The sequence below is a fragment of the Pempheris klunzingeri genome, chromosome 1 (assembly GCF_042242105.1).
Source record: "Pempheris klunzingeri isolate RE-2024b chromosome 1, fPemKlu1.hap1, whole genome shotgun sequence".
NCBI classification, from domain to species: Eukaryota; Metazoa; Chordata; class Actinopteri; order Acropomatiformes; family Pempheridae; genus Pempheris; species Pempheris klunzingeri.
The window spans coordinates 19,795,460-19,823,457 of NC_092012.1; the positions used below are offsets into that span (position 1 = coordinate 19,795,460).

A 27,998-nucleotide genomic window follows, 5' to 3' on the forward strand; every position below is an offset into this window, starting at 1 on the left:
AAGTTATATTAATACAGCTGATTGCAAAGTTTAATGAATTCTTTAACATCATTTTAGGTTTTATCTAGAACAGTTTGGGCATTTTGCGCTAGAGAACCTTAAAACGTATCATTTGAACACCATTAAACACTATTATCATGATATAAATCTTTCCTGACACTAAATACAACCCTTTTTATTGTTTGTTGCACATGTTAATTATTATTTCCTTTCTAGTTTTCAGAACATTTTTGTGACAAATGATGAAATGCGTCTTTGTTTTGACAGTAGGTATAGACACCCCCAGGAAACACTGAGGGAGAACAATGTACAATTACAGTGTAGGTGACAGCCCCCCCCCCCCACGTCCGTTTCTCTGAACAAATCTGAGCACATTTCTCTAACCTGCATCACACAAGTCAGGTATTTGATGTCCTCTGTTTCTGCGTAAATGTTTGAGACAGCATGATTGTTACGTGTGACATATGGCTTTGTTTTGGAGAGTGTTTGATCTCCAACTCCTGACAGACAGAGCAGGTGTGTGTGTGTGTGTGTGTGTGTGTAGCTCAAAGGGACAGATCTTGAGACTCCATGCTTACATACATGTTCAGGCACTCAAACACACGTCTATTCATACAAAGCACTTCTTTCCTGAGAGTCTTTTTTTGATTATGTCCTGTTTGATATATCTCCATGTTTTTATGTTCACCCATGGCCTTTTCATCTGTCTCTTCCAGGTAAATCCTACACTATGATTGGCCGTGATGACTCGCTCCAGACTCTGGGTATAATCCCCTGTGCCATCTCCTGGTTGTTTAAGCTCATCAACGAGAGGAAGGAGAAAACAGGAGCACGCTTCTCTGTTCGTGTCTCTGCAGTCGAGGTCAGTGTTACTGACGAGACCTCAATTTGAAGCGTTCCCTGCAGAGTTAAACAGATGCCATCAGTGACACAGACGCAGTGCTAGCAGTGTTGTACCTGACATCAGTAACTGGAATATTTTTAACTGTTGAATTGCCACTACAAGTAATGACTTCTCTAATAAGGTTTTAATGATTGTTTGCTCTGACCAGATTTAGTTATACAGAAAATGTGTGTGTGTGTGTGTGTGTGTGTGTGTGTGTGTAGGTCTGGGGGAAAGAGGAAAACCTCAAGGATTTGTTATCTGAAGTAGCTACAGGCAGTTTACAGGATGGACAGTCACCTGGAGTCTACCTGTGTGAGGACCCCATCTGTGGCATGCAGGTACACACACACCCACACACATCACACGCATGCACACACGCACACACACGCACACGCACGCACGCACACTGGTTGTGTTTAGTTTGAGTTCATGTAATGCGGCTGCTGTAAATGAAATCCTGTGAGTGTGTGTATGAACCTCAGGCCTTGCATTGATATGCTTTTTTTTTTTTTTAGCCTCAGGCAGTTCTCTGTTGTCTGCACACCTGCAAATGGACACTCACTCACCTTGGAGCAGCAGATACAACATAAGAGCTTAAGATGCTATTAGAATCCCCTTTCTTCTAAAATAAAACACCAGATTCAGGAGTAGCTGGCTAAGTGATTCATCTGTTTTACATAAAATAAGGTCACTGCTTCTGACCCACTAAGTCAGACACAAAGAAACACAGTGTGAAGTGCAAAAGACTTGAAGTCACAAAAATAAAAGAATAACGAGAGAAAAAATGTCTGTTTATATTTATCGAATTCACTGATGAGTATGATTCAGACAACTGAGGGCTGCTTACATGAAATTAAGTCTTATCACTATTATGATTATTGTTATCATTCATTGTAAGGTGGCAATTACATTGCAGTCTGAATGGTGCGTGTTTATCGAAGAGCGCCAAAAATGACTGAGTGACAGATGGTGAGCTCGTGTGTGTGTGTGTGGCTGTGGTTGTATGTTTATAGGATTATAGGGTCTGATACAAGAACATCTGTGTAATCCTTAACTAATCTGACATAATCTCATCAGTAATGATATCCTGCGCTACCACACTCTCTGCTTCTATCTCTGTCTCCCATTCCTGCAGGCAAATTAGGAAGTACTTTACTTGAATATGTCAAGTCAGTCACATACATGCAGAATCTTCATAGTACAAAATATTATCAGTGTTTGGACACTTCTTGGTAGGTAAACAGTTAAGATTAATACCGTAATTGATACCGTTCCTCTTATCTGGCTCTTTGTTCTTTATTATATCTATATGGGGAATATTCACACTTTTTTTTTCTTCCCTCACATTTTCAGCTCCAGAACCAGTCTGAACTCCGTGCTCCAACCCCAGAGAAGGCAGCCTGGTTTCTGGATGCAGCCATAGCAGCTCGCCACAGTAGCCAGCGCCCCAACACCACCGAAGAAGAACATAGGAACTCACACATGCTGTTTACATTACACATATACCAGTACCGCATGGAAAAGACAGGCAAAGGAGGGAGTAAGTACTAAGTTTGTTCTTACACTGTTATTGCTTTAATATCTGTTATAAGATTATCAGTAACACATCAATACTTAATCAGAAATGATACCAGTACAGCGACCTCTTCTGCTGCAGATACTACACTATTAGCACTTTCGTTGTCATATCACACATTTCCTGCTGTAATTCCTACGTCTGATAATCACAGTAGAATAAAAGCAAACACAAACATGCTGTTTACTATTAAACTATTGTTGTATAGTCCTTGCTTTGTCTTATATGTAAACGCAAGGACTGAGTGCACACAATAATGATCTATCTATGTACCTATAGTAACTATGGATGAACAGGGAGCTTTAGCAGGTGAAGTACACACACCTATCACAGCCTGTGTTTAGATGAATTCTCACATGCCTTCACATCTACGTAAATAACTGGCTGATAATGACGCAGGGGTGGTGTGAGTTTATATATGTGTAACTGTGACAGATGTGAGAGAGTAATGTGTGTGTGTGTGTGTACTGTGTGTGTGCTTGTGCATGTACATGTACGTATATATCACATGCAGGCAGTCAGGATGTCTGAGGATGACATAAAAAACTAATGTGGGAACACACACTGTTTCACCACATGACTTCAGCTATGTTTGGCTGACATAATTACAATCTTAACCTTTAGAAAACTAGTTTCCCATTATGTTGCTACAGAATTATGAAAAACAACTCAAGCTACAACCTTTGGTCCTTTTTGATCTTAAATCTCATGATTCATTTAGGAAATTGTAATTGTTAATTTGAATATTTCCTTGACTTTATCTGACTGTATTCTTTTCATTTCTCTGATGTCTTTCTTCCTCCATTTTGACCCATTTTTTCCACTTTGCTAGTGTCAGGAGGTCGCAGTCGCCTTCATCTGCTGGACCTGGGGAGCTGTGATGTCAAAGTACTTGGAGGAGGAGCAGGAGGAGGAGGAGGAGGAGGAGGAGGTGGTGGGAAAAGCAAGGAGAGCTCTTCACCCAGCTCTGCCCCTCTATGTCTTTCTCTATCTGCCCTTGGCAACGTGATCCTGGCCTTGGTCAACGGGAGCAAGCACATCCCATACAAGTAAGGTGGAGTATGTAAGTGGTTGTTTGTGGGAGAGGAGAGGAGAGGAGAGGAGAGGAGAGGAGAGGAGAGGAGAGGAGAGGAGAGGAGAGGAGAGGAGAGGATGCTTAGATGCTTTGAAGAAATTGAGTTAGTAAACAAAGAGAACAATACTAGAAGGCCAGTTAACAGTTTGAAGATAGAAGTGTGCAGAGGAGTGCAGGCTGAAATGAGATCTCTTAAGTTGCTTCAGATTGGGGGACTTAATGTTATAAACAACAACAGCTGCTGTTACATATTCATTGCGTTCACTTTGCTGGTTAACTGACTGGCAATGAGAGCAAAGGAGAGAACGCAAGAGAGAGGAGGAATGTAGAGATAATACAGACAAAGACTGTAGCCAGATGTAAACGGTAAGGAGGTAGGAAATAAGGGAAATGTAATGGGAAAAAATAATAATGTCTGTAGTAGCGATTACTATGCTCAGGCAGTGTACACTAGGTACAGTATTAAAGACCAAACTGTAAATGTCCTCATTTTACCTTTCCCTCTATTTAATTCCCCTTGTCTTCCCCCCTTCATCGCCACTCTTCTACTCTCCTTAAGGCTGTGTAGCTCTGTGCATCTTGCTGGGTTAATTTAATCACCAGCTTTTGCATTTACATTGCAAAACAACCTGGAACCTAACGCTGCAGCTGCAAGCAAAGCTGTGCTGAGTCTGGTTTGGCACTGGTGACTCAGAGTGCTGTAGCTGTGAGGGGATTTGGACTGGTTTAACAATGTATGTCGTGTCACTGCCACTTCTCTCCAACCAAGGACTGAGAACAAGTATGTGACTTTGTGCCTTAGACAGACTTAGACAGTCACTACAGAATCACAAATCACTGAGCAAAGGCTGTGGAGCACAACTGAGCTCACATGGATGTCAGTTGTTGAGATGTGTGTGTAACACCAGCTAACATTATTTAAAACATTTGTCTTTTGGTGTTTTTTAGCATCAAGTAGGCCTAGCCATTGGCTCATTGATCTTCTTCATTGGAATATAGTACAGTACAATAAGGTAGCCTGCATTTGGTGATACAAACCAAACTGCACCTCCAAAATTAAAGAAACAAGACCAGAGTCAACCAGAAGCTAGCAGCTCTGTGAGATTGTACTTAATGTAAGTACATTGTTGCTTTGAGCTAAATCGGATGTCAGTATGCTAACGTGCTAGCATCATCTGGGGATCATGAATTCCTGTAAAGAATTTCATGGCAATACATCCAATGGTTGCTGAGATATTTCAGTCTGAAGCAAACTGACCGACTGACCCACTGACCGACTGACTGACTTACAGTTACAATCTCTCTTGTGGTGTGACAATATTGGAAGCAATGACAAAACCAGATATGTGTCTTAATGTAGTTTGAGTTCAAGAGCTCATTAATTTCATCACAGTTACTGTCTCCCAGTACTTCATTACTTCTGGGATAAGGTCCCATCCTGCAGTCCTGTCCTACATACAGTTGCTAACTGGTGATTCGACCAATTGATTAGTAGAATACTAGACAATATCATGTTTTGTAGCGTCCCAGTTCAAGAAGAAGGGGCAGAGAGTTGCGTCTCACTGTAAAAATGAACTCTTTGGCTCCTGCCCAGACGAGAATCCAAGAATCCCATTGTGATGCCAGACAGACAACAGTCTTGCAAGATCCATGTTACAACAACATGTAGAGGCTCTTCCTACTCTCACTAAACATCAACCTTTTTTTAAATCAGGCTCTCTGTACAGCTTCCTATCTAAAACCAGACCACTTCCCATCTAGGGGCAGTCTCTGGGCAGTTGTTCTATAACTGAATATCCCAATAGACCATTGCAATTCCTAATATTAGCAATATAAGCATAGAAATTCCAGCAAAGTCTAAATTTGTCTTAATTTACTAGTTCAGTCATACACAGGTATAAATGTGGGAGACCAGCGTGTGGCTTCTTCAGGTGCGATCCTTATTATTAGCTCCTTGTAATAATGGTGATCTAGGAATTTCATTTTCATTTCATTTATTATGGCCTGGTTTCGATCACAGAGAGCATGTTACATACAGTAGTCCTCCCTGGTAAAAAGCGGTAATAAATCTAGCACAGGCTGAAAGCACTTGAATTAACATGCAAATGAATACTTCATGAGTCATGAATTTACCTACATTAATACCAGGGAGAGATATAGAGAAGTAACGATGGATCGAGGGAGAGATAGGAGGGTTTGTTGAAGCCTGAGGCTGCAAACGGAGAAAGAAGAGAGGAGAGGGGAGGAGAGGAGTAAAGCATCGATGAGAAAGAGGAGGTCAAGATAGGAGTGTGTACATACGTGTGTGTGAGTGTTGGTGTGTGGGGTGTGTGTGTGTGACTGTACACGTATAGTACGTATGTGAGACATGCCTGCAGGCTGTGTTTTTAGAAAAGGGGGACAGCAGCATGAGGTATTGGGCCACAGAGGAGCTTTGCTCACTGTCAGCCTGCAGGCCTCAACATACACATACACATACACATACACACACACACACACACACACACACACACACACACACACACACACACACACACAAAAGGCTATGAATGATTGCAGTAGCCCACCCAGGAGAAAGTCTTTTCTTAAACACACAGCCTACTTTTAGTCTCCCATCTGCTCGTATCATCTCTCTGGGCCATAGATCGTCTCCCAATATTAGACTATATTATATCCAGAGTGCTTCTTTTAAGACTTTGTCGGCTTTAATCTGGAAAATCTACCTTCCATGTGTTTTAGCAACACTAATCAATAAACATAATCAATACTGACATTCATATTTTGAATCTTTTAGCTTTATTGATATGACTATATTAGTGTAGCATCATTATTAGAAAGACTATTAGTGGTCTCTACAACTTGTAGAAAATATTTAATGGTCTTGTGACCCAAACAAGCTAATAATAATCCTTTGTCAAATGTCAGCTATGTGTGGGCGTTTGCTGGAAAATTGACCAGAAAATTGTCACGTGTGAGTGACTGTGCTTTTTTTTTAGCGCTCACATCTCGGTGTATGTGTGTTACCAGGGACAGCAAGCTGACCATGTTGCTAAGGGAGTCGCTAGGCAACATGAACTGCAGGACCACCATGATTGCTCACATCTCTGCCTCACCCAGAGATTTCTCAGAAACCCTTTCCACCATCCAGATTGCTTCCCGCGTCCTCCGCATGAAAAAGAAGAAAACTAAAGTCACAGTGGTGAGTTTGAATCGAACCTTGTTGCTTCATTATAACTGGGAGGTAATTTCTCTTTCGCTCTTAAAACTAAAACTTCAGGTACATTAAGTTCAAGATAAAGACAACTACAGTCATAACTCTCTGTTAATCATTGTCCATGTGAATTTTACAATGAAGCATACACATGTAGGTCAAAATCTTGATATTCCACTGCATAATGTTTTATCTCCCTTTTATCTTGCTTTGTTTTACTAACTACTTACTTTTGAATGTACTTACTTTATTTTGAATGTTGACGCACTTTTGTATCATGCCCGTAGTCCTACTGATTTCCTATCCCACCTTTCACTTCTCATGTTCACTTACTTCAAAACTGCTCAGCTCAAGAAAAAGGTGAGGTCAGAGCTAAACTCCACCGAGAGAGAAGTGAAGTCACAGGATACCTTAAAGTGGCAGTCTGTGATAGAAATAGTAAAAACTAAATGAAATAAAAGGTCTTATCTTGAATCTGTTATGTTATTTGAAGAGGGTGCATGTTGGTCCAGGATCTGTCTGGATGTCATCCTTTTTTCTCTCTTCTCTTTCCCATCTCTCTCCAGTGTGAACTGTCAATTAAAGGCTAAAAAAAAAAATCACTCTCTGCAAATCTAAAAAGGGAATATTTTCTCTCTCACCACCCGACTCTGCCTCTTCCTCGCCTGTCTCTGTCTCTCCTCAGCAATACACCTCCAGCTCCTCTGGAGGAGAGAGCTCCTGCGAGGAGGGTCGCATGCGTCGTCCGACCCATCTGCGACCTTTCCATCACCGTGGTGACACTGACTCTGACCTCCCGTTGCTGCGGCTGTCCAGCGACCCTGACGAATATTCAAGCAGCGAGCAGTCATGTGACACAGTGATCTACGTGGGTCCGAACGGGGCTGCGGTGTCAGACAGAGAGCTGACGGACAATGAGGGACCACCTGAATTTGTGCCAATCATTCCCGCTCTGCTTCGAGGTAAAACGTCAGAGCAGCATCAAACACAAAGTCACAGTCAGGCAGCTGGAGCCCAGAACAAGGTAATTTAAATATATTTACATTTTCAGTTTAGACATTCAGCAGTAATCAGAGGAATATTTGTTGTAAAGAAAGCAGATGACTTACATCTCTGTGATTTCTGCTCCAACAGGTGCAGTCTCAGCCAGAGGACCAGCCCAGTGGCCCCTCACAGCCCCTGCCTCAGCCCCCGCAGTCACTACTTGGGCAGCCGTTGGCCCCCGTCCCAGAGGAAGGAGCTGAGTGCCTGAAGTGCAACACATTTGCTGAGCTACAGGAGAGACTGGACTGCATTGATGGCAGCGAGGAGGTGATGAGGGTTTTCAGTCCTTTTTGTTGCTATGATGAAAAGAAAAGGAAAGCTGTTCTGTTTGTGATGGGATCTGTACTTTGGTAAACTGAAACTTTGTTTGACAAGTTGAACACTATTCAAAAAGGAAAAAGGGCTTTTCTGTATCTACTTAGAATTTTCTGCATGTGCCTTCATAATGTTTTTGCTTGCTACCACAGAGTTTGTTGTGGCAGTTTACCAGTTCATCCTCATACTAAAAAGGGGGTTAAACCCACCAGGAGTCCATGTTGTCAGTTGCGGTTGTCTAAAGAAGGAAGGAGAACAAACGAGAGACCCGGCTGCAGAGCTGCAGCAGGTGGGGGAGGGTGAGGGCGCGCATTGTTTTGCTCTAAAATTATGAGATATTCGACTGGTCCCCATCTGTCCGATAGAGGTTGCAGAAAATCCTCCTGTTGTTTTGGTATGAGGTTGTAATTTTCTCTTTCAACAGGCATATGCTTTCAGTTGCGTTATGAGGCAATACATTTGAAAAGGCATTGCCTTGTTATTGTTTAAATGTTTGAACAGGACCCTGTTCATTTGCATGATACTAATGCAGGTTGTTAGTAATGCAAGTGATCTTGTTTATTGTCATCCATCACTACTGAAGAGTGACATAAGTCAAAGGCATTCCCTCTGTCAAAAATCTCAGGTACTCTATGAATAAGTCTCTGTCCCATTGTTCAGGTGGCAAAGTTCCCCTTTGAAGAGGTTCCAGCAAGCAAACAAGGTGCCAAACAAGAGCCATGCCCATCTTCCTCAGTTCCTTCTGCTCCTGGTGCTGCTGCTTCGTTGGATACAGAAACCAAAACAGGTTAATTCCATGATTACATGCATTATATACACTGTTGCATTCCAGCATCTCTTACTTTTTGGACCCCAAATCATTTGTGACCAAAACCGGCCGTCGTCCAGTTTCATAACTGTAGTTCTGTAAATCAGCATCAAGCCAAGTCTTTAACAGTTCTCGTAAGCTTTGGTCTGTGATTTGGAAAACATTGCTCTGTCCAACATCTCCAGACTCAGCATGTGCTGTAGGAGGTGCAACGCAGTCCTCCTTCTCCTCAGCAGCAGCAGCAGCAGCCACCAGGAGGAGGACCAATGACCAGCAGCTACAGGAGATCAAGGAGGTGGTAGAGGAGGCGGAGTTGGCCCAGACGATGATCCACAGCCTGGCTCAGACTACTGGTTCAACCATAGTCACTAGTGCTAGGAGTGTTACAGGAAGTAGCAGCATCACCTCTAACCCCCTGCACAGGGCCAAGAGCTCCCAACTGCATGACAGGTGAGGAATGGTCCTGTGTGAGTTTTATTTAAGGATAGAACTTTTTCTTGCAAACATTGCCATTATTTAGAAAGTATTTAGTTGATAAGATGTCTCCTTTATTGGCTCTCTAAACAGCCGTGAAAGTCTGAACTTGGGCAGTAACACCGATGCAAAGGCGCGTCCACTAGGCTCACCGCGCCTCGGCATCGCCAGCCTGACCAAAACTTCAGATTACAGGTACACATGCAAACACACGGGCACTGTGGGCTTTTTCCTATCACTAACTTTTCATGAAAAATAAATGGGAAATGTCAAAAAAACTGCAAATATTGAGACTAAAATATCTTCTCTCTAGTTTTTCTCATATTACTAAATAAAAAACACAAGCAGAAACAAAGAAGTTGCATGTGGGCTAATAACCTAAATCTGAAAGAGGATACCAGCACCAAAGACCAATTCCATAATGTTTGATCTCTGCATTCCTCCTCAGGCCCCCGTCCTCCCCATCCCAGCGGTGTAAAGTGTACACCCAGAAGGGCGTGATGCCAGCAACACCCCCTCTGTCCTCACACACTCTGGCTCAAGACGGCCAGGCCACAGACGCTTTGACCTCAGACAGTATGCATCTTTCAACATGTTCATGCTTTAAAATTCTGCTTATACTGACTCCTTGAATCACATATGTAATATTTCTGATGATTAATATTTTAAAGTTTTAAACTAAATTGAATTATTTCTAGCATTTTTACCTCTCTGTCCTTTCTTAAGCATATCTTTTTGATGTACATAACTTGTGTGAAATATAGTTACATCCTGAGTTACCTGAGCACAACACAGTTTATCTGTATTATAGCCAGTGGTTTGAAATTGGCATCATAGTGTGAAGCCAAGTTCCATGTATTCTGTATTTGGACAACAAACTTAAGTACAAAGCCAAATGTGTGTTTCTGATTCTGCAGACAGCTTGGCTGCAGACAGTGGCAGATCCTCCACAGAGTCCGTGCTGTCCAGGACTTCTCCTGTGGGCATGAGCCCACAAGTGCGTGAGCCAACTCCGTCTCTGTCTGCCAGCCTGGGCTCAGCTGAGACGCTCTGTGACGATGACGTCCCACCGATACCTTTGGACACGCACAGGGATGGTGAGTTGCAGTAAAAAAAAACACACTGCTATTTTTACTCAAAGAAAGGGCTGTGATGCAAAAAGCTACATGAGTCATATGCAAACCCTCAGAATTACGATATTATATATATACATGACGTATATACGAAATATGTCCCACACTCAGCAGGAGGAAAATGAACAAATGTATGTACTCTCCTCCACCTGCAGTATCTGTAAAAGCAGTCGGACCGCTCATGCTGGGGGACGATGAACTGGTTTACACTGTGGCCTCTGGAGGTGAGGAGGACCTTGATGCCACAGCTCTGATGGACAGTCAGCACCTGACCTGTCGTCCAACGAGCATCATCAGCTTCAACAGCGACTGTTGCTCTGTCACTGCCCTCGCCTCAGGCTCTCAAGTCGGCAGCATCATCAGCGGTACTGCGGAGGATGGGCCTGTGATGGATTATCACATGACTGCAGGTCATGCATCAACCTCAGGGGTTACAGAGGTTGTTGCCATGGCAGAGGTTAGTGTTACTTTGCATGTACAGTGACGAAGATAATTTGGCATGTGTCCTAAACTAAGGCCTATGTTCACACACTGGCAGATTCAATATGATTTGAATCCAGGTCAAATGTCTTCCTTTTTAATACCTAATTGAAATTTGCATATGAAGCAGATTGTTTTTCACAAACTTTCACAGAATCAGGATGCATACAGTTACATTACACTTTGTTCACTATGTCGATGAATAACAAAGTATTTAAGTATTTATCCAAGAACTGTTTATGTGACAAAATCCTCTTTAGCTGCCAGAATTTCAGTAGAGTTTAATGAAGATGACAGCCTTTTCGTACCACTAAATCTTGTATTATGTACAGTAACTATATTATGAAAGCCTAAATCTTGTATCATGTAAACCACTGTTCTTTTGGATATCAAGATGCCAAACGCAATTGAACTGTGTCCTGCTTTAGGTGGCCATGGCCAAGCTGCGGATAGAAGGGGAAGCCTTAGCCACAGCGATGTCTAACTGTGGCTCACCCATCTCCTCCTGGATGAGTGATCTGAGTGTGGGCAGTGAAGCTGACCAGTCTCTCCACAGCTTCAGTCAGTCCCAGAGCCAGCAAGGGGAGGCCCTGGCTGAACCCGAGCCCAACCAGAGCCTTTCCTTTGGAGTGGAGGGGCTGAGTGGTTACGAAAGCTGTGGCAGCCCAAGAAGAGGGAGTCTGGAAGGAGAGGTGGTGCTGTCAGAAAACACAAGCGACAAGGGAACTCCAACCAAAGACAGGCTGAGGAAACTGCCTCCCGCCATGGCTAAAACTAACATCCAAACTCTGCCAGGACCTGGTAACCTCTCTCCGTTCAGGACCACCATCAGTGCGTACCCATGTGTGGCTGTCAAACCCATGGTTATGCAGGAATCTACCATCCTCTCTTCACCTACGAAGACCAGCTTTATGAAAGACCAAGGCAAAAGTAATGCACCACTATTAGCTTCTATTTCCAGTGAGATGAGCTTTGAAGACCCCTGGTTAAAGCGTGGGACGGAGGAGGGGAGGTCCAGGGAGCTTGTGTGTGAAGTGAAGTCAGGGAAGAGGGAGGTAGAGCACCGGAGCCTCTGCAGGGATGGTAAGCAGGGTCGGTCTGGAATAATAATCTCCTGCTTTTCTGAATAGCATGATTAAGTGCTGAGGCTATTTAATAGAATCAATTTGGGATGGATAGTTTTCATATTATGATATATATATTCTTTGATTTTGTTTTTTAAACTATTCATGAAGATGTCTGTAACTTTCCTCCAGCGCTTTTCTAGTTTTAATGCTTGCTCTCTGAGCTCCACCTTTCCCCTGATGATAAGAACTGAAATGTTAAATGTAAAAAGTTGTTTCAAAGCGAAAGATTTACAGGATTCTTAAATTAAGTCAGTGTTGTTTATTTTTTTGTTATTCTTCCATCACCAGGTGGGGATCATGGCGGCTCTAGTTCAGGTGGTGAGGTCGTGTCGTCTCCAGATTCCTTTAAGAGAGTGGTGGATGGCTGTGAGATGGTTGCTGTTGTTGCCCAGGGTGAATGCTTGACAAGTATCTACAGCCCAGATATCCACCGAACTGCCAGTCTTCCCCGCGGCTGGCACCGTCTCAACCGCCACGATGGCTTAGACAATGGAATCGAGTACTGTAACCTTGGCGTCACCACTTCAACTCCCTGCAGTCCCCGCGCCACACTTGACCGCAGAGGATCAAATGGAAAACAGGGCTTTTTCTCCCACAGGAAGGGTGGGATCCCACCACTGCCACCAGTACGCAAATCCAGTCTCGACCAGCGGAACAGGGCTGCCAGCCCCCTCCACCAGCCCAGCCATGGAGTCTCATTACTGGGCAGCTCAGCAGATGATGCAGGGTTATCTGGATGTAGCTCCATAGGTGCCACCAGACAACGAGGCTCCAGCATAGATAGCAGTAGACTTTTCAGTGCCAAGTTGGAACAGCTTGCCAACAGAACCAACTCTCTGGGTCGCGTCCATAGTTCCCACAGTGGTTCCCACCATTATGACTGCTTCTCTCTGGAGAGGGGAGGAAGCCTTAGAGGGGGAGGGGGAGGAGTGAGGGGGGACACCACCATGCCTCGCACTGGGCGCAGCCTCACCCGTGCTGGATCAGTGTCTTCTCCCTCTGGAAGTGCTGTTAGCCCCAGTTTCAGTGCCAGTACCAGTCCAAGCAGCGCTCCACAGTCCCCAGCCAAAAGCAGTCAGTCAAAGATCTCAGCAGTCAGTAAGCTGCTGATGACCAGCAGTCCCAAGGCCAGGAGTCTGTCTGCCTCAAGCACCAAGACTCTGAGCTTCTCCACCAAGTCTTTAAGCCAAGCTTCAAGCCGCAGCTCCAGCCTTCCTCCTAATGGAAAGGTAGGAAGGAATATTTCTTCACCACAAATTAATTCAATACATCTTTAGCTGATGTAAACCGTGTGACTGTGCTCATCAGACAAAACTAGATTAAACAGATTAAAATCGACTGTTAGACTTTTTGTGAACTCTCAGTTTTACACAAGAAGAAGCACATTCATTCATTACTCAATGCAGGTAATTCGAGCCGTTATGGCCTCCATTTGACCATCGATCCACCTCAGCCATTTATCTGTTTCCTCAGCCCCAGAGCTCAGTCCAGGGCCCTCTGCAGCAGCAGGGACCTTCCCCTGGATCCTGGTCTACCCAGTCTTTGAGCCGCAGTCGTGGGGGAAGCCTGGCTGCCAAACTGCCTCTCCGGGCTGTCAACGGTCGAATCTCAGAGCTCCTCCAGGGAAGTGCAGGCTCCCGTTCCAGGGGTCATGCCCAAGGAGGAGGCACAGATCCAGGGGAGGAAAGGGGAGCTGGGTGGGCAAGGTTAGCCAGTTTTTCTTTCTCTATTTTACATTCCAAACATTCAGTAGGACATCCTAAACAAAGAAAATCACACCAAGTGCAAGATTCATAGAGCAGTTCACATACACTGAGTTAATTACATGACTTAAATGTAATTCCAAAGTCGTCTAACAGGCAGTACAGACATTCATGTGTTATGCAAGAACATCATCAAAAACAGAGATAGCCTAAAAATTTCAAAAGGTTTGGGGATCCTAATGGTCTGAGGTGCAAGTTGGAAATTCAGTAGTTCGATTTCCATTTTTGTTGCCTGTCGCTCCTGCTGCTCTATACTGTTAATCACTCTTTACTAATTCTGAAAATACTTTGTTTGTAGTTTAAACTCATTTAAATCCTATTTTCCTGTTCTCAGTGGAAGTGGCGCTGGAGCAGGAGCTGGTGTCGGAGGTGGCCAGGGAGAGGAGAGGGCGGCAGTGGTCCAAACGCTGCCCTCCCCTTACAGCAAGATCACAGCTCCGAGAAAACCACACCGCTGCAGCAGCGGCCATGCTAGTGACAACAGGTAGAAGCTCAAGTTCAATAAGAAATACAGAATTTTTATAAAATTCTCTTGATGCTGATTAAAAACTTTTGAGTTTACCTTTAACTGTCATCTTATTTTGCCTCCAACAGCAGTGTACTGAGTGGCGAGCTCCCCCCTGCCATGGGAAAGACTGCCTTGTTTTACCATAGTGGTGGCAGCAGTGGCTATGAGAGCATGCTGAGAGACAGCAGCGAGAACACAGGAAGCACCTCCTCTGCTCAGGACTCCCTCAGTGAACACAGCTCAGCCACCACATCCTCCAGACGGAGCTCCAAGAGCAGCAAGAAGAGCAGGAGCAACACAGGTCACCATTTAATCTATTATCTAATACTGCCTTAATCAGTACAGGTGCACCACCCCTTCATTTAGATGACCAGTTTTATTTTAGCTGTTCTTAATATGTAATAATTGTTTCGCACGCATTGTTAGCTTTTAGAGCCAAAAAGCACCTAAATAATTCTTGTAATATGAAAACCATAGAGGTGAAAGCTTTGACAAAAAGTGATCAGAGGACTGCTAAAGCTTAAAAGGCAGCTAAGATACAACTGATGAATGAGAAAGAGAAAGAGAAAGAGAAAGAGCAAGTGAAAAAGCACAACGTGAAAGCAGCAAACAGACAAGCGAAAAGTGAAGAAAGCTGTGGTTGCAGAAGGAGTCAGGTAGGAAAGGTGACCCTGACCAGCCATCTGTGAAATGGTGCAGGGAATCCAGCGGTGTGAGCTGTAATGAATATATATTCACCAGATATTCACCAGAACACCACACAGAGAGGTTGCTAATCTCCCGCCAAAGTGCACTCCATTGGGTAAGCATGAGGATGAATAAGCGTATGAAATTAGATTGGACAGAGGTTGCTTTTCCCGGTGTGTTTAAATCGGAGTAACCCTTTCCATCCATGTGTGCAGGGTGAAGCCTCACCTCCTGCCTTGCAGCATGAAGTCTGGATTTACTCTCATTTTCCTTTAACCACAACTGATTCTGTGCTTCCAAGAGAGCCCTCGCTGTCAAACTGTCACAATACGACACAAAAACAGGACAGATTACTGTGTGTTTGTTGCACACGCTCAGGATGAGTTCAACACTTCAGTCCCAATTCAGAACGACAAAGTATAAATAGTAAAAAGGAAGAAAGGGCAGATGTGTCATAGACTGAAAGGACAGAAATGTTAATCACATCTCCAGCTGAGTCTCTCTTTGTGCTTGTCCCTTAGATTAGATTCACAAGCTCTCTCTTAATTTTTTTTTCCAAGTCTCTACCTCTCCTCATCTTTTTTTCATCTATTCTTCTCACAAATCTTTTTTTTACCTCGTCCAACTCGCTCCCTTTGCACCTTCTCCTCCCTTCGGAATCTCACTCTTTCTCTGTCCCCTTATATTCCACTTCTTACAATGTAATGAAATACAAATGTCTCTGCTTGACCTCTCAGTGCCACACAGAGACTAAAAGACAGCTGCAACCTTATTAAAATCACCACTTTCTCTCTCTCCTCTGTCTCCCGGGCCTTATCTCTCAGTTCCTGGTGAATCTGATAACTCTCATTCCTGTCGACATGGGTGGCAATTTCTATGCAAAGCGTGTGTGCCCGTACGAGTGTGTGTGGGTGTGTGTGTTCATTCTGGCATAGTGGACAGATTAAAGAGTGACCCGCCGCTCTTATCTGTGAGCTTCATGGACAGCAGCTAAACTTTTATCTGGCTTCACACTTCATTATCTGTTACTCATTCCGTTTTCTGCTTTTACAATCACTCAATATTTTTCTTTTGTCCTTTCCTTTCTGCCTCTCTTCAGTGATTCATCCATGTCCCTCTCTCTCTCTTTTCCATCATCTCTTTCTTCAGTACACAAAATCCTGGTGTCCTGTTTTCACCTGTGAGACACCTATTCTGATGCAAGGCAAACTGTAAAGAGTAAACAAGTAGGGACGGAAGATCGATATACCGTTCTCTGATATGAGAGTGGTATCGTTCTTCTCACCTAACTAAACAAAAGCAAATGCGTGTATTTCTAAAAATCATAAACTATTCCTTTAATGGTATAGACATGATGGAATGTATTTTGCAATAAAGAAACTTGATCTTGATCTTCTTAGTTGATAATTGTATGGTGAAGTGGTGAATGTTTATGGTAAAATTTTTCCTGTAACTTTAATGAAGACTAGCCACTGACAAAATGCACAGCTCACTGCAACACAGAAAAATAGATTATAAATAGAAGAGATTAAGAGCCACAGTATAAAGCACCGAATCTGTTCCCATGTGTGGAACACTTCTTATTGTCATCTCATTTGTTCTTTCAGGCCTCCAGCGTCGTCGTCTCATCCCAGCACTGACCTTGGACTCTTCCTCCTCCTCACCTTCTCACCGCTCCTCCAAACAGGCCATCACGTCCTCTTCTTCCTCCTCCTCCAGCCCAGGTGCATGCTGGGTAGATGGGCCACTGGGACCCCCAGCGCCCTCAAACCTCCGGGGTGCGACTGCAACGACAGAAACCTTTGAGATCAAGGTGTACGAGATAGATGACGTCGAGCGACTGCAGAAGAGGAGAGACAAAGGAGGGACCAAGGTGAGAGAGAGAAAGTAGGCGGGTGAGGCAGGGGTGAGAGGTGGGAAGGAGAGGCAAACCTGAACCACATTGCAGCTGTGATGGTAGAGAGGGTCAGCCATTTATAGTGGGTTGGTGTTTTGATCTCCTGTCCAAATGTTGCCGTGTGCTTACAACTTTGGACTTCAGTTTGTGCATCAGATGTCTACAGAGAATGTCTACAGTCCCAAAAAGGATTATTCGCCACTGATTTCCCACAATGTTGTGTGTTTCTTCATTCAGATGGGTCTAGTTTAACCAGAGGCTAAACGAGACATGTAAGGTACAAATCAGGCTAGAATTCCTCATCATGAGTGGATAAAAGTAACTCATTCACATACAATACAAAAGTGAGGGAAGTGGAAAAAAGAGGGCTTGAAAAGGGGTGTACTAGAAAAGGAGCGAGTAAAAACAAATAACAATGTGGGGGAAAGTAATTGGGAACAAAAGAGGGATCACGGAAAGCAGATAAGGGTTAAAGGCAGGAGAAAGTGTGCAAGGAGAATATACTGCATGATGGGGAGGTGAGGGAGGATGAGGAATGGATGTGAGGAGAGAATTAAAGAAGGTGGAGAGCCAAAGAGCATGAAAAGAGGCCCAGAGGGCAGGAGGCATATTGCGCTCAATGTCAATGAAATTGATTTGAAGAATAATAGTCGTGTGAGACATTAAAAAGCAGTTAGTGTTCTGTTGGACACTGTTGCTGGAGGAGAACAATAGAACAAGAGGCATGTGAAACCAAGAGATCTGAGCCACTGTAAGTGTCAGTAAGGAAAGAGACTCAAGAAAAACCGTTGTGGTTTTAAAATACTAACAGTTTAAAACAGTGAGGACTTTCACAAAATGAATGAATCAACATTAGCACTACATTCTGTATGGATAGTGAGCTTTTTTCAATAAATTTACATTCTATTTCCCTCTGTGATCTTTTTGAAAATGATTAAATATTCCCAAGATTTAGCAGAATACAGAGCGGTATTGTAAATTTCATGAAATTGTTGCAAATTAATGCACGATGCAGGTTTGAGGGTTTCTACTCTGAAACCCTTATGTATTCAGGGGAGGGAGCATTGTGAGCTTTGGGAGAGAGGGTGGGAGAGAAAGCCATGAAATATAGATTTTCTCTGCAGCGGCCTTAAGGAAGCCACTTAACCCCCGACTGCTCCAGTGAAGCTGCTCAGTGTCCGAAAGTACTCGACTGTGGTCACACTGAGTCGATGAGGTGTGAATGTATGTAACTGTCTGAATGCTAAGCAGGCTGCCGCTGGGGGGGGGGGGGGGGGGGCACATGTTTCACAAAACACTCCTACAGATTAATAATGGTGAATAAAATCCATGTCTGCCTGTCTGTGTGTCCCCTCCCTGCGTGTCAGGAGGTGGTGTATGTCAGCGCCAAGCTCCGCCTATTGGAACACCGTCAGCAGAGAATCAGTGAAGTCAGAGCCAAGTACCAGTGCCTGAAGAAGGAGCTGGAACAAACCAAACAGTACCTGATGCTGGAGCCACACAAATGGACCACCGAGTGTAAGTAGGACCCTGGTGTGTGTGTGTGTGTGAGAGAGAGAGAGAGAGAGAGAGAGAGATGGGATGTATAATGTTCTGAACAGGTTACAAAATAAGTGTCAATTACGAGATGATTGATTAGAAAGACAAACATTATCAGTATCATAAATTATCAGGCACATTTGTTTCTAATTCTTCTTTTCCAAATTTTTCAAGAATAAGGCTGGTGTTTTTCTATATTTCTCTTATTGTCGGCAAATCCAAAGAAAAGACCAAACTCAACAGAGCATCAGACTGTCTCTATACTTTCTGACCTCCCTACCCTGTTTGTGACTTGTGGCCCCCCAAGATAGTTCCATTAAAAAAAAGTCTCAGCAAATTCATAAATCTGCTCAGTGATGTAATTTTCAGTAAACATTTAGTGAAAATAGTGCATTTCTTAAGGACAATTTTAACACACAATTAGTGCTGGGCAGCCAGCATGTGAGATCAAATCAAAATAGAAATTATATCAAGTAGTGCAACATTATGGCTGACTGATGTGTTTCTAATAAAAATAGAACTCTATGGCACAGAAAAATAAATAATATCAGGTACAGACACACAGTCACCACTTGCTAGTAGGATCAATTAATCTTTGGTTTCAGTCTTTTGATGAAATTTGTCAACAATAAGAAAAATATAGAACACCAGACTTATCCTGTATACTGTTAAAGCACATGTATCAGGGTTTGGCAAGGTGTGTCACATTTTTCTTTACCTGTGTGTCCAGTTGAGCTACAGCAGGCCTACGAAGTGGACTCTCTGGAGTATTTGGAAGCTCTGGAGACAGTGACGGACAAACTGGAGACCAGAGTCAACTTCTGCAAAGCCCACCTCATGATGATAACCTGCTTCGACGTGTCCTCAAGACATCGGTAGACAGATGGCGGGATGGAGAGCTGGAGGATGAAGAGGCATTTGGACTCAGATGTCGTTATTTGGACCCTTTGCCCCCTGATTAACCAAACACCTTTAGAAAATATCTCCTAAACAAACGTCTTATCGGATGTCTGGCTGGTTGGAAGGAGGGATACAGGGATGGACTCACTCGATCCTGCATGTCATCCTTAGTCTTCTCTAGATGTAAGTAGGCAAAAGGACAGATGGAAGGAGAGATGGAGGGATAAAAGGAATACAGTAATCTAACAGGCCAACAGACAGATGAGTCCAATTTTTTCAGATGAGTCAGATTTTTTTCTCGGGGCTTGGAAGCAACCATAGAAACAGACAGTGAAAAGCATCTAATGGATGAGAAACTTTGAATCAGATAAATATGGCTGCCTAACAGGAAGACAGATGGTTCTGAGTCTGAAATAAAACATCAAACACAGCAAAGTTAACACAGTTTTCCGGAGAAGAAATTAATTGGATTGCCGAGACACCTCTTAGACTGAGTCTCACATTTAAGAAAGTGTGGAGGGGAAAGAAGTGGGGAACAAAAACTGACATTTTTTCAAACAAAGAAGAAAGAGGAGAGGAGAAGAACAATTTTTCATCTCTCATCGTTTCAGAAGAGCAATTTTTAGAGTTCACGCAGTCGAGAGCCTTTGGCTGTAAATACAGAGTGCTTACTACAGAATGGCCTGGTATTGTGCAGTCAATAAAAGAGACTGACCAAGAGAAAGAAAGGTGGACAAAGAGAAATTATTTAGATAAGTGCCTTGTGAACATTTCAACAATACCAATTCTCTTTCTCTCTGAATTTGTGTACATGCAGTATGGTGCTAGCGTAGAAAAAACAACACAAAAGATCAGTGTCCTTGGAAAATCTTTGAATTTATAGCCATTTCTAAATGTGATGTTTTTCTGTGGGTCAGTGTTTCCTTATATCATAAACAAACTAATACTGTGTATGTTTGAATGGTGTTTGGTACAATGATGACAGATGAGACTAAATTTGAACTGGATCCCCAACTAAAAAAAAGTTGCAGACCTACAGACTATGGAGAAATCTAATTTAAAAAACCATCTATGATTTTTCCAGGACACAGAGTTGTGTGTGTTTAAACAAAGAAAAAAAACACTAAAGCTAGTTTCCTGTGGTGTCATTCTCACCTTGACTTCACTCACAAACAGAGCACATCTGAAATTTGACCCTCTGGGGCATACGTACAGCGTATTTTCCCTGACACAGGCGTGATGGCTTTTTCATGTTCACAAAGCAATGAGACGTCTGCGTCACATACTGTAAGAGTGGAAATGAACATGCTGATCTCTGATCCAGTCCAGTGACCTGACTGACTGTCAGACTGACTGACTGACAGGCAGACTGTCTGTTATTTGTATCTGTGTTGTTCTGCTATTCTAAAAGAAACTGAATGATTCGTCAATGTGTGTGTTTTATAATAAGGTATCGTTTTTTATTTGAGTGCAATGGGACCATGTAGAGAACATGTATGATAGCAGGCTAATGGAAACAGATTAAAGAGATATTTAAGAGTAAATTGCGAAGAGGACACGGGTGCAGGAGAAGCCAGTGTTAGATGTCCTTTTTTGAAGGCCTGTATCATTGGAACAAAGTAGTGACTTTAGACTGAAAATGCTCACTTGGGACCTAGATTGCAGTTACTAATGGCCTATTTAAATTGTTCTAGCATTGTCTTTTATTGAATGGATACAGGCATTACAAAGGAAGAGTTCAAATATATCAAGGAAAAGGAGAAGAGAACTAAAGAAAGAAAAGGATGATGACCAAATTAAGAGAGAAAAATCTCTGCCTGGTTCCATTGTTTTGGACGGATAGCAACACTTTATGATTTGTTAATATTATTATCTATGGTGCTTGAGATGTTTATGATCTAAATGTTTGTACAAATATAAATATATGAAAGAGCCTGTTTCCCTCTGAAATACAGAATACCCCTCGAATGCTTCTTCTGCATCGCCGTCTTCACGTCAGTTGCTTTCAACATCATCACTCTCCTCTGAACGCCTTTTGCTTAGCAAGCAGAGAGCATTCTGGGAGATCCTGTTTGTTGTCTGAGAGGTAAAAGCAGGAATAGACAACGACTGACTTCACAGGAGTGGAAATGCTGTTACGATATTGGTATGATTTGTCAAAAGCATTAAAGTGCTAAATTTATAATAGATCAAACTTAGTTTTCATCTCCACCCCTGGAGTGACATGGAGCCAGGAACTGACTTTAAATGTTATGTCAGTGTAAAGAGGTAACAGTCGTTCATTTCATGTGGTATACGCCTGCGGTGACAGCCACAACATAACCTAGTGGGAAATGATCCCAGACACTAAGATGCTTTTGACAGACTGGACCCATGAAGCATTTTCACAGGAGTGAAGCGTCCCTGTGACATCTCTGATCGTCTCAGCTCGCCGTGCCAGTCATGAATGAAGGTTTATTTATTTGAGCTCAGGAGAGCAGATTCACTTATTAATCTTCTTATTTATTTACACCTTATGATCTTAAAAGTTACTATGCATTTAAGAAAAAGAAAAAAAGAACTGTACATACTTTGCTGAGCCCATGTCATATATAAATATATATACTGTACACATATCATATATTCGCTCATTTTTATTTTATATATTTTCTCTTACTATTTCAGTTGCTCCTGTTGTTCCTGTTGGAGATTTGAATGAGTTTGGGTTTCCTAAAGCATTCACATCAGCAGTTATGCAATTCCAACACAACTTGAAATTCAGTCAGTTGAGTACCATTGAGTACAATTGAGACCGGAGCTTGATGATGTTGTTTTAAGTGAAATGCCAGCAGACTCTACAGTATTCACATGGATGTTTTGGGAAGCCCAACCTCTGGATGAGCTAAACGGCCTGCGCTTGTTTCCAGATTTAAGATGCTGTGTGTGAGGTTTCTTCCTTGATGTGTCACTACCAAATCTACTGTGGTAGCGCTCTATAATTCTAGCAATAATTGTGCCAAACACCTGGTGTTTTGGTGGCCCCATATTGTTTATAGCTAACATAATAGTTCATGTAAACTCTTCAGGAATTTTTCATGGGAGGCAACCAGGCTAAAAGACACGCACTCACTCATTATGAGGTGCTTTAAATAAAATTGTTCACCAAATGCCATCTGTTACATCAGGTTGGAGGGCAGCAAAAAGCACATCAATAAAATTGACGTTTGTGTTTATACTGCAGCGTTTAACAATTACAATGTGTTATCTTGACACCTGACACATAGCATCTTTCAGTTCTTGGGGAGTTTTGTGTGTTTAAGTGTAGGTCAGACCACATTTTCCAGAGACAGATTTTATCAGGAGCAGTGAGACACTTCTGGGTCAGCGGCTGAAAGGTTTATGCATAACTTATTAAAACCAGTTTGTGTGTTGTGTGTTAAAAGTGCCAATCTTAGGTAGAAGAATGAGTTGAGCAGTTATGACACATGATCAGTTTCCATGATTCAGGACCATGACTATAAGGTCCTCTGCAGATTTACTTTTAAATCTCAGTTTTACTGTTTCTGAAAAATGTGGTCTGACACATTGTGTTGGTGGAAGAGCAAGATGGAGGGATGTAAATAAAGACATGTATTGAAAGAGTTTCACATCTGATTCTTCATTCTTTCAACACAGAACAGTCAACAAAGAACCAGCCAGATGTCAGTTGTTTCTTCAGGGATTTCTTTGATTTTGAAATGATCCAGTTATTTCTGCCAGATGTGGCAGAACCATGTCATCCTTGTCTATTCCGCAGAATCTGGGAAAAGCCTGATCAACTCAGAGAAACTGTTTCCACTGCAGCCTCCTGTCTCAGTCAGCCGACTTTGCCAGGAAACTATTATCCCATGATAGATGCTAACAAGTGAGATATCTTTCACAACAGTTTTCCGCATAAGTTTGATAAGTTTCCTTCCACAATCAGCTCTCTTATAAGCACTGCTACTATTAAACCTGAATGCACAATATTCTTACTGGCTGATGAATGAATTGTAGGTAGATTTTCTAAAAGAGAAATATAGTGAAGCATTCTGGAGAAAAATCACTTCCAAACACCATTGTCAGTGTCTTAATTCACTTGAGGGGAGGCCTGTCTTTATTCTTTAAAAACACACATTGTTAACATGTCCTTTTACATGTGGTGCCTCAAGGAAGGGTGCTAGACTTTTAGATCATGTGCCTGTTTCATACCAGATATCACTTAGTTTTCTATTATGTGCGTGTGTGTGTGTGTGTGTGTGCATTACTAGCCTGCAGGCAGCTTTCTAGGTGACATATTGCCCTGTTGAGCTTGCTTTGATCACATGCACACAGCAGGGAACAGGAAGGTGGAGAAGAAAAGAATGGGAGAAAGAAGGAGAGAATAAATGAGAGAGGAGAATAAAGGCAGTAAAAAGGAAATGCAAGGAAAGAGGGAGACAAGTGAGAAAGACCAGGAGTGAAGGATTACATTTTAGTGGAGTGGGAGAGGAGGTGAGTAGGAGCAGCACCACTGCAAGAGAAATAAGATGGGTGAGGTTAGGGGGGACAAAATAGGGAGACAAGTGGATTCAGTGATAAAAAAAAAAACATTTAATTTGTTAAATATAGCACAAGAATAATCTCCTTGGTACGTTTTGATAAATGTTTTGCCATCATCTCTGACCAAATGGGCTATTGCTCTCGTCTCTCACTCGCCTATCTGCTAGCTAATTGCAGAGACAGAATTTAATTCCCCACCCCAGATAGCGAGACTCATTTTCTTGCTAAAATCCAAAGTTCCATGCACTTGTTGTTCCTGAGTTGTTCCTGGAAGCTAATTTGAAAATTCTTAGGCCCACTTGGTTTTTCTCTTGAAGTGATCCTTTGTTTTATTCAAGCCAACTGTCTTGGTACTTTCCCTCTCTAACTGCCCTAAAACAGCCATTTGTGAACACGTGCCTGTGTGGATTTAGGCCACTTTAGTATGTGCTGAAAAAAGAAAAATGGCTGAACACAGTGTACTTCTATTAAGAACTAGTAAGTGTATTTGTCTATCCTATTGATCACCTCTTGAATACTCTCCTCTATTTCTCTCTGGTCTGTTTGACTAAAAAAAACAACTTCAATTTGCAACAGAAAACAAAAGCAGAAAGCAAACCAATGTGGTTGAAATACATTTCCTTGTTTAGCCCGTTATTAAAATACTACAGCTAATGTGGTGAGTTAATGCCCATCTCCAGAAATACATTTAATCATTGTAATTTCGGCTAACAGTAAGACTAACCTTTAACAGTAAAAACATTTGAGCAACTCTAATTACAAGGCCAAAGTTCTACAGTCGTACATGCAGCTCTGTGAGGCTGCACTAAGGCACAGCAGTGCTAAATGCACCAGCACACCAGCATTACTATGCTCATCAGTTCACTTTTGCACATCTGATTACTGATATTTGCTGATAAGCACTAAACATAATGTACAGCTGAGGCTGACAGGAGCATTTTACAAATAATGGAAAAAACTGAAATTATGAGCTGATGATGGAGCTCGAGGAAAAGTTCAGAGATAACCAAAGAGATTTTTGTTTATCCTGAGGGGGACATGAAGGTCTGGTCCCAATGTCGTGGCAGTCCATCAATAGTTGTTGAGATATTTCACTCAAAACTACGTGTGTCTGCTACAGAACAAGTTAACGGATCACCAAAGTCAGTTTGTCCCTATTAAATTTCAATTTCATTCCTTCGTTTTTCAGTAGTGGATTTAGATTTGGATTACAGATCGCATAATTAAGTAAAGGCACAATAAGAATGGACAGGACAGATGTGAAGATAAAGAGGGTGGGAAAGAAAAGACTAATGATAGTGGGGAGAGAGCAAAAAGAGTAAGGTGGTGCAGAGGGAGACACAGAGGGGGAGCGTCTCTGAAATTAGAGTGAAAATTGAAAATGGGGGACAATAAATGGTGGGAGGGTGAGTGAATGAAGATGGGTGAAAACCTCTGTGTCCTTCTTTGATTGGCTCAGGCTGCCTGCAGAGACACACAGCGAAACAGAGAGATGAGACGCCAACGTACAGTGAATTTAATTTGAAAGCCTTTGGGGTGTGAGAGGGACAGAAAATGGGGGAGAGAGACTGTGTGCGACAGAGAGGCAAAGGGTTATGGTTAAACGATAGTAAATCTAATTCGATGGCCGTTAAGAGGTGAGAGTGGAGAGAGTGAGACACAGACAGAAACAGAGCCAGTGAAGTGAGTAATGGAGGTAGAAACAGCAGTATTGTACAGCAGGACACACTCTTCTACCGACCATTCAGTCCACTAGTGCCATTACTGCACTATTACATTCAATCTTCACTTTCATTTCATTCAATCATCCCAAGATACAATTAACAGAAGCCATATCTCTTTTCTTTCACACATCCATCCATTTTCTGCCACTTATCCAGGCTGGGTCACGATGGCAACAGGCGAAGCAAGCTAGTCCAGACGTCCCTCTCTCCAGCAACTTTTTCCTGAGGCATTCCCAAGCTAGATGAGATATACTGCCTCCCCACTGTGCTCTGGTCTTCCCCGCAGTCTCCTACCAGTTAGACATGCTAAGAAACCTCCAAAGGAAGGTGCCCAGGAGGCATCCTAATCAGATCCCTGAACCACCTCAACTGCCACCTTTCAACACATGCAAAAGAGCAGCAGCTCCACTCGGAGCTCTGTCCTGATGTCTGAGCCCAGCCACCCTATGGAATAAACCCTTTTCAGCTGGTCTCATTCTTTCAGTCAGCTTGTGACCAGAGGTGAGAGTTGGAACATAGATCGACTGGTAAATCAGATGCTTTGCCTTCTGTCTCAGCTTCGTGTTCACCACAACAGTCCGGTACAAACGCCTGTGTCACTGCTGAGGCCGCACCAATCCACCTGTCGATCTCCTGCTCCATTTTACCCTCACCTGAAAGAGGGCCACAGATTGATACACTTATTGATACAGCAACTCACTCCCAACCTGGAGGGAGCAAACCACAGTTTTCTGGCAGAGCCATGGCCTCAGACTTCACATTCAATTCCAAACCACCGGCCTGATGAAGCCAACAGAACCACATCATCTGCAAAGAGATGAGATGCAATTCTTAGATCACCAGACCAGACACTCCCCCTCTCCTCGGCTGTGCCTTAAAATCCTTTCCATGAAGCTGAAAAACAGAATTGGTGACAAAGGACAACCCTGATGAAGGCCGTGCCCACTGCAAGTGTGTTAGACTTTCTGCTCAGAGTGCACACACTTAGTGGGGAGAAAAATTAAAAGAGCATGTTGCTGCTGCCAAATTTCTGTAATTTAATACTATTGAACACACAATAGTTCACTATTGAATTATCTAGGATGGATGAAGGATTTAGAGTTTCCAACATGTCGGCTATTCCAGTACTGAGAGAACAAAAACTGTCAAAAAGGCAAAATATTTGCAACCTTAGAGGAAACATATTATCATTTTAATCCTCCCATAACCCACAGAAACACAGAAACACATACACACACATACACACACACAGGTCTTCCCGTTCAGAGGAAATGCTGTCATCAGTTTGCAAACGGTAGAATTTTGGGATTAAGATGGGAAGTGTGTGTCTGTGTGTGTGTGTGTGTGAGAGAGAGAGAGAGAAAGAAACACATTATCACATTCCATCACAGACACACTCTCAGAGTAACACACAAAAACATGGATTAGCATGGGAAGTGTGTGTGATGGATATGTATAGAGAAAAGATGGATGTTTTGAAAACTTGACTTTACTAAAACAACAAACACGCATGCACGCACACACTCATCATTCATCTAGATGGTATGTACAGATTACACACAGGAGGCAGAGGCCTACAGCCCCCATTCTCTCTCTTTCTCTACACCTCTCTTTCTCTCTCTCTCACACACACACACACACGTGCTTATTAGAATCTTACTTTGTACGTCAATATGTACGTTTGGTACAAATGGATCAAATGTACAACATAAACTTTTTTAATTAGTGAGTGGAAAGTAGGCTTTTCATTTAGCGTCATCATCGGAACAAATTTCATTTTGTCCAGTACTTAACTTGACATATATGACCGGATACCTGAAAAACTAGACATTCACGTTGAATTTATGTTTATTGTTAAACTAGCTTAAAGCTCAAAGAACTGCAGTGCCTTAATACAGCATCAGAAGTTTGCATGGCTGTAAAGATGGTTGTCTTAAGCTGGGTATAACAAAGCTTAAGTAATTCCATTCAGGTTTTATAAGTTTTCAGGAGAAATTAAGGTCAAAGTAATTTTGTCAAGATAAACTCTGTCAGAAAATTAAAAAACCAGATGCTGTGGAAGATAATCAGATTACAATTAGCTAAATTTCTATTTCTCCACTTTTTGTTCATACTATCAAAATCCTGAATACATTGACAGCATCAAGACTTTAAAAATACAAAGTTACAAGAGTCTAGTGGCAGGTTGTTATTTTTAATAATTTTGGCTGCGTTTAACAGCAATCTCAGCATGACATTCTTCCATCTTCATCAATAGATCAGAGGTCATCGGGTGGTCGTTACCGTGGGAGAGCTTTATGATTTCATAGGCC

The 27,998-nt window shown here is 42.5% G+C and overlaps 2 protein-coding genes across 3 annotated transcripts in view; one reads left to right on the top strand and one right to left on the bottom strand.

The window, feature by feature from the left end:
- Positions 1–20,303, top strand: part of kif26ba (kinesin family member 26Ba) — a 77,550-nt gene extending 57,247 nt beyond the window's left edge. The window contains exons 8-28 of the mRNA XM_070828762.1: positions 717–862; positions 1,108–1,224; positions 2,240–2,426; positions 3,295–3,511; positions 6,565–6,736; positions 7,434–7,772; positions 7,883–8,059; positions 8,768–8,894; positions 9,101–9,365; positions 9,483–9,584; positions 9,838–9,965; positions 10,307–10,486; positions 10,663–10,979; positions 11,431–12,085; positions 12,418–13,358; positions 13,603–13,835; positions 14,227–14,376; positions 14,487–14,701; positions 16,695–16,960; positions 18,352–18,502; positions 19,254–20,303. Of these exons, the coding sequence (XP_070684863.1) occupies positions 717–862; positions 1,108–1,224; positions 2,240–2,426; positions 3,295–3,511; positions 6,565–6,736; positions 7,434–7,772; positions 7,883–8,059; positions 8,768–8,894; positions 9,101–9,365; positions 9,483–9,584; positions 9,838–9,965; positions 10,307–10,486; positions 10,663–10,979; positions 11,431–12,085; positions 12,418–13,358; positions 13,603–13,835; positions 14,227–14,376; positions 14,487–14,701; positions 16,695–16,960; positions 18,352–18,502; positions 19,254–19,402 (5,234 nt within the window). The 3' untranslated portion in view covers positions 19,403–20,303. The remainder of the gene's footprint in view (positions 1–716; positions 863–1,107; positions 1,225–2,239; positions 2,427–3,294; positions 3,512–6,564; positions 6,737–7,433; positions 7,773–7,882; positions 8,060–8,767; positions 8,895–9,100; positions 9,366–9,482; positions 9,585–9,837; positions 9,966–10,306; positions 10,487–10,662; positions 10,980–11,430; positions 12,086–12,417; positions 13,359–13,602; positions 13,836–14,226; positions 14,377–14,486; positions 14,702–16,694; positions 16,961–18,351; positions 18,503–19,253) is intronic.
- A 7,556-nt stretch (positions 20,304–27,859) lies between these two features.
- Positions 27,860–27,998, bottom strand: part of smyd3 (SET and MYND domain containing 3) — an 80,673-nt gene continuing 80,534 nt past the window's right edge. For both annotated transcript variants that reach the window (XM_070831127.1, XM_070831120.1), the window contains exon 12: positions 27,860–27,997. In XM_070831127.1, the coding sequence (XP_070687228.1) occupies positions 27,881–27,997 (117 nt within the window). In that variant the 3' untranslated portion in view covers positions 27,860–27,880. The remainder of the gene's footprint in view (position 27,998) is intronic.